Here is a 12,810-nt window from a genome sequence, read left to right as displayed (position 1 = left end):
TATCTCCTATTTATAATTTTCTTACAAGTATTTGTGTTTCCTAAAAAAATAATAAATATTCTTAGAAACTTACTAGTTTCATCTAATAATGTAGTTTTCAATCCCTAATTTAATAATGATTTGAAATAGTTTTTTTTTCTACAATCTGTGTTTACTTTTTAATTTTATTTTTGACAATGATTCTAAGAATATATATTACGGGCGATAGTTATAGAATACCCTGTATAAATTCATGACACTTACTAGAGAGTTGTGATAATTAGTATTTTAACAAACACAGTTGAAATTCAGATACAAAAGGTTTGAATATGATGGACAGGGAATTTGATTGATGTAACTCTAACAGGGTTGCCACAGGCTATTAAAATGCGACTATTTGCTACTATTTTTGACCTTAGGCGACTATGGCGACTTTTTTTGCCTGAAAAGGCTAAAAAAAGCAACTATTTACAGGAATATGCGACTATTGGGAGACTTTTTTACTCTTAGCGAAGTTATTTTTATACTTATACTTATTTTTTGTAGACCTACTGTTACTTTGCGATTGCTGCACAATCGCTGTTATCTTAAACTTTCGTTCTGAACTCAATAGATCAATGAAAAGAAAATATAAATTTAAAAAGTTTCTTCATTGGTTTTTTTCAATTATTATTTTTCATTTTAAGCGATACAATTTAATTGGGGTATTTTGTACTTAATTTTGTTATTAAAAGTTAGTTTTTTTCAAATTTATTCAATGTAGGTAAGCATAATAATTTGATTATTTTTGAACAAATAAATGTTCAGTTGTTTTTATTTATAAAAAAATTCAAATAAAGCTTACCTTTATTTAATTTGCTTCTATTTTTGAGAAACTGAAAACAAAGTTTTAAAAAAATTTGGCTATTAGTTAAAAAAGCAAAATTTTTTTAAAAAATTAAATAAAGAGTTTAGCAATGTTTGGACGCTTTTTAATAATTTAACATTAGTACTTAAAGTATTTTTTTTTTTAAATTTTATTAAAATTCTTTCAATACTTCTTTGTTTTATAATTTGTTAGATAGTCAGTGTCATTTTTAAAGAAATAAATCTTTAGTCAATTTTATTTTCAAAAACGAAAATAATAATAAATAAGTAAAAATATTTTTACATTTATACAGTACAGAATTTGACCATTAGTTAATACTACTTTATATTACCATTAGTTAATACTACTTTATAATTGAATAAAAGGGGGTCTAATGATGTTTCAAAGGCATGGTTTTTTTTCCAACAAATAATTTTAAAAAAATATTTTTTTTTCTAAAGTGAACATTTCTTTGGTTTGTTTTCTACTTTCGTTTTTTTTCTTTTAATTTTAATGCACTTATGTAAAATATTTTGTTACAGTATTATTATTTTTAAACCAATAAATCTTAAATCATTTTTAATTTAAGAAAAATGAAATAAATTTTGGGTTTGCTTTTACTTTGACTTCTTTATTATTTTAATTGAAAAAAATTAAGCAATAATATTGATATTATAGTAGAATATGTTTAGAATTAATATTTTCTTTTGTAATAGATTTATTCCTTTTTATTTATTTTTGATTGATTTCCCATAGGTAATTTCTGAACATATGCTAAATTGCGATGTCTAACAGACATTGTATCACAATTTAAAATTTCTGACATCAACAAGTCCTTATCATAGTATTTGACAATTAGGCTACAATTTTAATTATTTGGCTACTATTTTTGATAAATTTTTGCTCCTGTTCAGGCAACTATTTTTATAGTTTTAGGCAACTATTTTCATGCTTGAGGCTACTAAAAGCAACTATTTTTGTTCATTTTTTACTGTGGCAATCCTGCTCTAAAGAGCTAAAGTTATTAAATTAAAAATTATCTTGTAATATTATCTTACATTGGTTTAAAAAATACCTTTCATTTGATTCTAGGACTATGTACCTCAAAGCATTATTTCTATCAAATAAATTTACGCATGAAATAGTGAACATCTCTTGACAAAATAATTATAAATAAAATAATAAATTATTTGAAAAAAAGAAAAATGCATGAGACATGTTAACTTGGATTAAATTCTTATTATTCATATTGGCTAATCATAAAAATAGAAATACACAAGACATATTAATTTAGATTAAACTTTTAAACTTATAGGCTGGTGATAGGATAGGTTTGATAGTTTATGGAGATGGTGTACTTAGATTCTTTGTAAATGGTATTGATCTTGGAATTTCTGTGTCTAATATCCCAAAAGGAGTTTATGGTGTAATTGACTTGTATGGCCAAGCAGCAAAAGCATCAATTGTCAGCTATGCAGGTACTGTTTTTTTTTTTTTTTTTAAGAATAAAGTTATTATTCTATTCCAGATTCTATTCAGATTTTTATCTTAATGAGTGTGAAATACATTTGTTTCACTGTAAGTTAATTTATCAGTAAGTTAATTCTAAAAAAGGTATTAAAGTTATCTAAAAAAATTTTTTATCATTTCCTGATTTACAATTAAAAGTATTCTGCAAAATGTAGCAATAGTGATGTAATAAAATGCAAGATATTAATTTACATTGATTTTTGCCCCCTATTAAGTCATGAACTATAAGGGTTCTTTTTCTTGCTATAACTTGTTTTACTCTGGAAGGGAATTTAGAATGTTTCAAACGTAGGGTATAATCTTTTTACAAGCATTATGTTTAAATTTTAAAATATCTTATTACCACTTTATTTTAAACAATATTAATCATAAATCTTGTGAGCTAAGAAGCTATAACACTGCAGACCTTGAGAATAAATTACAGATAAGGAATTATAAACAAATAGAATTTTTTAATTGATTATCATATTATATACATTTTATTGTTTACAAATCATCACTCATCAGTAATTGTTTATTTATTTTGATTATAAATTTCCAGATTCTGAAATATTCATTGAAGATATGCCACTTGCTGCAGAACCAAATTATTTTGAAGATTTGCAAATGAGGTAAAATAAAGTTATATTTGTTATTTTTTAATGTTGTTTATTAAAAACTTTGCCTTTTAAATAAAAATGTAACCACTCAATTAAAATAAAATTTTATAATAGGATATCTGCACTCTTAGCTTAATTTTTTTAATTTTTTATAATTGACATTGAATATGAAATATTAACATGCTGTAACAGTCACTATAGCAACCAAACTTCCTGAAATTACATAAATCAATCAAAAAGTGTCTGAATTTAAATATCAGCTATTATTTCCTATTATTATTAATTCTGTGGTTTTATCTACAGAGTAATAATTTATTTAGCTTCCTTTGTCTAAAATATTTTTTACACAAACAAAGGTATTCATGTTTAAGATTGATTCATGCTTAAGATTAAACAAAGATATTTATGTTTATTCATGTTCTCATGTTATTTATTCACATTTTTTTAGGTATGAAATAAATAAAAAAATTAATTATATTGTTATTAATTACTCAAATATTGTTTCCTGTGAATTTACACTTAAGGTGTATGTTACATACAGCAGTTAACTAAGTTCAAGTGCAAAAAATTAGTCTAATAAACTAATTGAAATTATTTATTTGTATATATTATGTATATAATCGCCTTTTATTATTTGTTTATCATGATAGAAATTTTTGATTTACTTATGAATTAAAACATGTCTAAATAAAACTAATCATTATTCAACCCAACTTTTTTTTTCATACATGTTGTGGACTATTTTCTTAAGCCTCTTTAATGATTATTGTAAAAGTGAATTTTAAATTAAAAAATCATTTTTGCTAACTTAATGAAGATACTAGGTTCTACTCTTTATGCAAATGGAATAAAAAAATAAAACTTTTTATAAAAAAAACAATATTTTTTAATAGAAATAAAGCTCTAAAACATGAAAAGAATTTTAAAACCAAAAAATTAGTAGTCAGCAAGATTTGATATAGTTGGGTAAGGGGCTCTCAGCCTTTTTTTTTTAAATTTTTTTTAAAGCTGCTGTCTAAAGTCAACAACTAAATTATTTTTCTCACCCAAGAATTTATTTTGAAATGAACTTTTAAAAAAATATTGCTTACTATGTAAAATGCAACAAAAGTTTGCTTTTTAAAACTGCAAAAAATTTAGGAATAAATTGTTTTGTTTTTTTTAATTTTATCGTTGAATAAAACCACATGGATTGTGTAGCAAAATGAATTATATCTATGTTTTACTATGTGTTAAACATAAAATGTTTTAACGTTTAACACTAAAAAAAGAATTCAGGTTTAAAGCTTTTGTTATACAGTGCTGTGTACATTAATTGAATTAAGGTTACATTTTTAGATTTTTCCTTCTTCGGACAAAGAAAATGTTTTTTGAAAATATTTTTCATTCCATGCTTAAGACCATTCCGTCTGTAAAAGGAATGATAAACAGCTGCCAGTGCAATAAAGCCTGAGTTAAATTAGAGGTTTCCATTTAAAGTTGGAATTTTTCAGCAAAATTTGGATCCTTGCCATAAGTCCAAAAATAAATTTAAAAATAGTTTGCCAAAATGAAGTGGCTTTTCTTTTAAATGGTTGAAAAATTTCACGATCTTAATCCCATCGAGAATCTTTGAACCATCTCCATGCAAATATTACCAAAAATAAATTGCAGATATGCTGATACAAGTATAGTTGAAATAGTATACAATTATACAATCATATAAGTATAGTATACAATGATACAAATATAGTATGTATATGAAAAAAATTATCAAGCACTGTAACAGCCTTTAAAATGTATGCCGAAATGAATGAAACTAGTTTTGAAATTGAGGGAGGACATGTTAAATATTATTTAAAATTTAAATAATTTAATATATTTATGATAAAATATTGTTTTCAAAATGTGTGTTAGATTTTATTAATATGTGGGTACTTAAATATATTCAATGTTATCTAATTTAATTTTTATTGATAGTAATTGTTCTTGTATTTCTTTGAAACTAATTTTATGTAAAGTATAAAGTTATTTTAGTATTGTATTTCTTTAAAGTTGTTTTGATATATATTTTCATATTATTAAAACTCATAATACTAATGAGCTGGATAATAATATGAATTAAATAAACTGACAGCCAATCATCTGTTTCTGATGAAAGAAAGAATAGCGCTCAGAGTGCAAAATGTGATACAGACAATATCAATGAAATTGTGAAACCTCAACCTTATGAACCACATGCAATTTATTTTGATGACGAGGAGGATAGTTGGAATGATTGCAATAATGAAGGTGATATATAGTATACTTCCATCCTCTCATATTCTTTAACACTAGATTCATGAACATTTTTCATACAGACTTTCATAAACGGTTGTAACCTTCTAAAAGATAAAAATAAAATTCTTCCTTAATCGTTCGATGATAGTCTATGAATCGTGTTTCTCCTATACATGTTTATGAATCTAGAGTTAACATCAAATTTTTTATATCAGAGATATGCAGAAATATTTTATTCTCTAAATGATTTAACAGTTATTAATTTTATTGCATTTCATATACTGTTTGATTCTATTTTTATTCTATATTAATTCTATTCACTATTTGATTATATTTTTATCAGCATTATGATGATTATGTGTTTAAATTTTAAATATTCTAAACTATGATTTTTATTCTTTTTTGTTAAGTAAAAGAACTATTTTGTATTTTCTTGTGCTTTATGTAACATTTTATCTAAAATACTTTTTGATAAAGCATGCAATTTTTTTTCAAACATTTAATTTTGTCAGCTGCACAACATTTTGGGATACTGAAATTGGGGGAAAAAAATATCTTACTTTATTGAGTTATCCTATTTTTTAGAATTTTTTATTTATTTATTTCATTATATCATAAACATATACTTGTATCTTTTAAAAAATGATTTGTTGTTATGAATTTTCAATTATTATTAAAAGTGTGTCCTACTAAAGTATATCCAATTAAAAAAAATTCTTAAATTATGTTACTGTTTTAGTACTACAGTTAGTCTTGTTTAAAAGAATACCATCGGTTCCCACATAACAGTAATCAAATGTGTAGATTATAATTATATTAGGGTAGTACATTGGGTAATATTAGAAGCCCTGTTTTCATGAAATTTTACTTTTACATGATATTTTGTATGTGTATAAGATTTTAAGCATTCTCTGTAATTGAAGTTTTTTTTTTTTTTTTTTTTTTTTTGATCATATAGCTGAAAATTTATCTATTTCTCACCTCCCTACATTCTGAATGGAATGAGAGTGTAACCCACTCCTTTGCTATTTAACAACTAACAAGACTTAATTAATTCTTTAACTATCCTGACACCTGTTTGGATCAGGAAATGAATAGGACATCCCAATTAAAGTGACCCTGTATTGCATTCTCCTCATTTTGAGAGAAAAAGGAAAATTTTATTCTAGCTAATGAAACATTTCTTTTAAAAAAAAAATCTTTTTCTTTCTTCTTTAATTATTTTATTTGAAAGAACTGAATAATTGTTTAAACGACCTTAGAAAACATGAATAATTGTTTAAATGAGAAAATTCAGCTTTGGTTTAAAATAGGATAACTTGTATCTATTAAATTTCATTCGTATAAACAGGCTTTTCGGTTATCCTTTATGTAAATAAATTGGGATGATTGGGTTATGGTTTCATCTTTGTTTGCTAACAGTTGATTTGAATCTGCTTTTTCATGTCGCAGGGTTCTTAGTTTTCATACAGGTATAAAATGCAAAGTAGGTATTTGAATCTTTCCTGGATTCTATGTATAATTTTAAAAAATGCGAATATTTCTCTTATATTACTTTAGAAAAATTAAATAATTTAATGTATGAAAATATTTAAACTGAAATGCACATTTCATTGTAAAATATTTTGCATTAAAATTTAATTGTGAAACACAATTTTAGTTTTATTTATCCTTCTGTTTTCATTTTTCAACAGTTGAACTTCCTTTTTCATTCCATCCAATTTGTGGCGTATACATAAATCTGTTGCATTTGCGTACTATAGCCTACAGGAAAAATAGTTATAATAATGGCTTAGTATTTAGCTCTTCACATATAGAGAGAAATGAGCTTTATGAAGTAAGTGTGATGTTTTATACAAATTATACTCCTAAAATGCAAGTATGTACTTATAATTACTGCACTAATGCTGTGTGTAAAATTAGTATTTTTTTATTTTATTTAACCTTTTGTTTGAACAGTTTCATTTACATACATGTTCAATATCTTGAACATGTATGAACATGTAATTAAAAAGCTTTTATGATCTAAATGTTCAATATTTGAAAAGTTAATTTAACACTGCATTATCTGAGTGCATGAAAAATTTTAATTATTCATTGATTTTAATAATTATTATCTAGCTGTGAAAAATCTCACCAAATTGGCAATTTTTGAAAAATTTAATAATGTTTAAATGTGTAAGCTATTTGCCCGTTCTAAACCTAAGATTATTTTTTATGGCCAGATCGTATCCAGAGTTTAAAATCTAAGCTCTGTTTTGAGGTTAAAGCCCATAACTTTTTTTTTGTTGTTGGCCAAACAGCTTTGGAAAACATTTTTAAAAAAATGAAGTATTTATTGTATTGCTAATTTAGAAATGTTTGACTATTTTATATGAATATTTAATATTCATAAATAAGCTGTATTCAGCCTGTTAAAAAGTAAGATCTTTAAATAAAATTAAATGTTAAAATATATTATCCATGCTCATTAAATAAGTTCATTTTTTTAATAATTGATTTTCAGTAATTTAATATATTTAAGTTTGTTTTGTTATGAATAAAAGTTGCTACAAATGTGAGTTTTTTTAAAAAATATTCTTTGCAATTTAATAATACTTTGAGACTTTTTCTTAGATACAGCTTAGCACTTATCGTGGTGACTACACTGGTTGTTTGAGATTTGGGGTCACTACATATGAGCCTGAGGATCAAGAAAGTTTACCTGCGGATGTTTTTTCACTTGCTAACTGTGATACTTGGGTTATTTCTTACATTCACCTGTTTAAAAACGGAAAAGAAGTCAATAGAAATTATGCTTTACCTTTTCCTTTTTTAGAGGTATTTAATCTTTAAAACTCATGCAGTTTTTCTGTTTTGTTAATTTTTTAATAAATATTTATAAATTAATGTCCTTATTATTTATTATTTTAAATTATTTATTTCAAAAAATAGTTTAACATCCTGCCAAGCTTTATTTTTCTTACTTTATTTAAAGTATTTTTAAAGACTAATCAAAAATATGTTCTTGTTGTTTTTATAAAATATTATTATCTTAATTTTTGCTGGAATGTTAATTAAATGTCAAGACTAGATATACGGATTGTCAATGAGGCAATAGTTACTTTTCTAATGTTAGAAAGTTTAACTATGAAGATTTTTTGTTCATTTTTAGTTTGCTACTCTTTATTTAACAGTGACTTTTTTTTTTTACTTTCAATTGATTTGCAACAAAAATTCCATTGCTATTGGTTATTTTTCTCTTAATTTTTTTAATGTTAGCTTTTCATTTATTAACAAAACACGCAGCATTTAATAAAATACATAATTATTATTCTAAAATTAAAATCATTCTCCAATGATTTTTTTACACTTACCAGATCTGTAAAAATTGCATTACTTAAATAGCAATTTTAGTCTCAAACATATTTTCTGTTTTAGTGTTATTTAAGCAAAAATCAATGTAAAATCCGTGAAAAACTTTTGTCAGCTTATGTAGATTAATTGTGAACCCTGTGTCAGTTCACATATTTCAATGCAGGAGTTGTGCATCTGAGAATAAACTTTTTTTTATTCTACTTTTCGTTTATATTTTGTTTGTTATTTTTGTTCATACTACTACAAAATACCAGTAATTTTTTTTATATATATTATGACGGGAAATGCAAGATTCTAAGAGTATTAAATGGGGTAATTACTGAGAAAACGTTAGAAATAGACATAGATCGTAAAGAAACACTCTTAATACATGATAAATACTTTAAAGCTTCTGTGAATAATTTAACAAAACTAAGATAATTACATTATCATACATTAAAATTTTACTCGTGACGGTTGCTTAATTTTATAGTAAATTTTACTTCAACAAGAAACAAGGAGACAAAATTTTACAATTATTTATTTTTTTTTTTTTTGTCCTTTTTTTAATATTTTGGAATGTGTTTATAATACTGTAAAGCATAACTCTGATATTGTGAAATTTATTTTATAATATTGTAAAATATATTCCTGATAGGTAAATTTCATTTTTTCTTTGACACATTCTTAAGGAAGTTTGTTCATTACTATTGTAAAGAATACTAATGTAAACTTTTTGTTCAGGTATATTCTATTTCTGACTTATTTATTCTTTTTTTTTATTTTTCGCTCACTTTTAGCCTCCTCATACTGTTGGCTTGAAAGTATTGCAAGATGATAGTCTACATTTTTACTTGAATGGAAATTACATGGGACTTGCTGCAATTGACTTGCCAAAAGTAAGTGAAAGTAATGAAGTTATTAGAAAACATAAATTCTTTTTAATCACAACAGTTTACTAATAGTTAAACTTTGAAATGAGCGCTTCAAGCATGTTAACTGTTATTTCCGATTTTTAATCACAACAGTTTACTAATAGTTAAACTTTGAAATGAGCGCTTCAAGCATGTTAACTGTTATTTCCGATTCGTATATTTTTTAAGCGAATAAAGTTTTTAATCAAGCAATTTCTTAACGCTTCAGTTTCTTTGAACTATTTATTTGGTAGTTAATACTTTTTATAATACTCTACATTACTTTAAAAAATGCTAACTCATATTTTAAAAAAATACTAACTCATATTTTAGTTTGTTTTTTTAAGCTCAATATGAAAATTGCTTCTTTTTGTTGAAATACAATATTTTATTTCTTTAACTGTATATTCTTTAACTGTCTATTTCTTTAACTTTATATTTTAAGAAATAGTTATTAAATTAATTCAAATTATTTAGTTTTAGAAGTATAAACTTAATAAGAACTCTCTCTTACTGATTTTGCATTTTTTTCTTCTTCTTTTATTAGAAACTTTATTAATTTTCTCTATTCTTCCATTAGAACCTTTATTAATTTGCGATCTGAATTTATTAGTTTTTATTATCAATAACTCTGAATTTATTAGTATTTAACTTTTTGTTTCACAAAAAGTTTTTATTAAAGCATTAATGTGTCGCCAGTAAAGTTTCTGTAATAGTCATTTTTAAATAGTGTTTTTTTTTTCTTGTTTAGAAACTGCGTATTGTTGCTGACGTTTATGGTAAATGTGTTTCTGTAATAATTCCGAATGAGGAAGTTTTGTCCAGTGCTGATTTGAAAAATATTGAAAAGAAGTCAGAAATGGTAGTTTTTTTTATTTGTGCCTTACATTTTGATGTAGAAACATTTTATACTTTTCATTTCAAAATTTGTCAGATAGTTACTAAATAAAATAATAAAAAATAAGGAATATTTATTAAAAGCTGGTTTTTGTGTTGAATAATCTTTAAATAAACAAATTTTCCAATTGTGGACAAAAAAATTTCAATTCCTTTTCAAAGTTCTCGAGATATTGCGAAATGCACCAAAAAAAATAAAATTAACATTAAATTGACATTTCTACGTTCTCCTGATCAAACTATTGAGTCCATATTTCTCCAATTGTCCCCTATATTTTGTAGAATCAGAAATCTGAATCTGTAAGAAAAAGGTATATTTATTTATTCTGAGAGAGACCGTTTTTGAGTATTTTGTAACTTAGTATGTTTTTTTCTCTAATTATTAAGCATACTTGAAGTCACCCCCTCGAACCATCAAGGTTGAGTCCTAAAACGTAACGATCTGATCATTAAAGTTATTCAAAATTATCTCCTATCACTGTCAAGGTGTAAATTCACCTCTTTGTTAGTGTGGGAATGCTTCTCGGTCCTCTGTGACCTGTCCGCTCATAACAAGGTATCCCTGCATTGGGTACCAGGACATATGGGTATCGGTGGAAATGAGCTAGCTGACGAAGCAGCACGGGCTGGCTCTAGTGCAATTTTCTGGGGCCCTGTGCTGGCAGAGTTTAGTGCGTTGTGGAAAATGCCCAGCAAGCATAATGAAAAAGTCATCTTTTAACTAATCATAAATTTTATTAAGCAAGTAAAATCATAACTTAACTTAAACATCATAAAGGAGAAACAATCCTCTCCATAACATGAATTCAATACATACAGTCTTGAAAATCAAAAGAAACAGAACTCCAAAAACAATCTTGATTTGTTATATATATATATACAAAGTAACACTTGCATAATGAGAGTACTTACACACTCAAAATTAATACTATGCAAATTCTGTCTTTGAATTATTTTTAAATGTTCGAACTCCCTCTTTCAGAGGTTTTTCGAACTCGTGATCTCTGACTCTTACTCGAACCTTGTTCATTGAAATCCATAGTCTGACATGCGGCCCCATCGAACATTTCAAAATAAATTCCTTTAATTTTATTTAATTCAGTCTTAGTTAAAGCCTTAGTCAAAAAATCAGCCAAATTACTTTTACTTTTAATATACTTAATTTCGAATTTTCCCTCATTAAGCAAATTTCTCACAAAATGAAATCTAATATCAATATGCTTCGTCTTTAAATTTTCAACATTATTTTTACAATAATAAATTGCAGATTGATTGTCACAATACAAAACAGGTTTTTCAAATTTTGATATTATGTTTAACTCATTACATATGTTTGTGAACCATAAAAGTTCTTTAACCGTATCGGTTAATGCTATAAATTCTGATTCCATGCTACTTAATGCAATACATTTTTGTTTGCTACATTTCCAACTAAAAGGAATACCTGCTAAGCATATCAAATAACCTGATGTAGAAAATCTGTTTGTTAAATGACAACCCCAATTTGCATCTGAATAAGCTATCAAAGAAGAATTATTAAGATTTGATAAACAAAGTTTATGTTCCTTAGTATTTATTACATAATTCATTAAATCTACAACTACAGTCCAATGTTGGTAATTATAGCAATTCGAGAATTGTGACATAACGTTCACAGCATATGAAATATCTGGTCTGCTACGATTTGCTATAAAAGATAAGCACCCTATCAATGTACGATAAGGAAATTTCTTCATTATTTTATTTTCAACAATTTCATTTACTTTATTTGGCAATTTAAAACCTACTTTAATTGGTAACGTAACATGAGTTTTAGGTAATTCATTAAATCGTTTACATAATTTTTCAATATAAGTTTTTTGATGTAAATACAAATTACCGTTTTTGTTCTCAAAGTTAACACCTAACAAATATTTGACTTTTCCTAAATTTTGAATATCAAGTTTACTCTTAATCAACTTAATAGTTTCATCTAAAATAGTTTTAGTCTTACAATATAACTCCATGTCATCAACGTATACTAATAAAATAATGTTATTCATTTTATACACACAATTACAACATTTAAATTTTTCGAAACCAATCGATTTTAATATAGCATCTAACTCAGCATTCCATTCTCTACCTGATTGTTTAAGTCCATATATCGACTTTTTAAGTAAACATACTTTATTCATTTCACCTTCAATTTCAAAGCCTGGAGGTTGCTTCATATAAATTACCTCACTAGGATTTCCATACAAATATGCAGCTTTCACATCTAGCTGTGCATATTTCCAACATAACATAGACACAAGAATAATAAATAGTAATCTAATAACTGAAAAATTCACAACTGGTGAAAATACATCAAGAAAGTCAACACCATGCTGTTGTCTAAAGCCTTGTGCTACAAGTCTAGCTTTGTATTGTTTAACATTATTGTTTTCATCTCTTTTGACTGCATAAA

At 25.2% G+C, this 12,810-nt stretch overlaps 1 protein-coding gene across 1 annotated transcript in view; it reads left to right on the top strand.

Moving 5' to 3' along the window:
- Positions 1-12,810, top strand: part of Neurl4 (neuralized E3 ubiquitin protein ligase 4) — a 51,067-nt gene that overhangs the window by 22,971 nt on the left and 15,286 nt on the right. The window contains exons 9-15 of the mRNA XM_016052549.3: positions 2,142-2,304; positions 2,898-2,967; positions 5,072-5,226; positions 6,909-7,051; positions 7,831-8,034; positions 9,351-9,449; positions 10,216-10,326. Of these exons, the coding sequence (XP_015908035.1) occupies positions 2,142-2,304; positions 2,898-2,967; positions 5,072-5,226; positions 6,909-7,051; positions 7,831-8,034; positions 9,351-9,449; positions 10,216-10,326 (945 nt within the window). The remainder of the gene's footprint in view (positions 1-2,141; positions 2,305-2,897; positions 2,968-5,071; positions 5,227-6,908; positions 7,052-7,830; positions 8,035-9,350; positions 9,450-10,215; positions 10,327-12,810) is intronic.

This window comes from Parasteatoda tepidariorum, chromosome 9, assembly GCF_982258835.1.
Source record: "Parasteatoda tepidariorum strain Cologne lab strain chromosome 9, Ptep-v5.0, whole genome shotgun sequence".
Lineage (NCBI taxonomy): Eukaryota > Metazoa > Arthropoda > Arachnida > Araneae > Theridiidae > Parasteatoda > Parasteatoda tepidariorum.
This window is presented reverse-complemented; position numbering and strand designations above follow the sequence as displayed.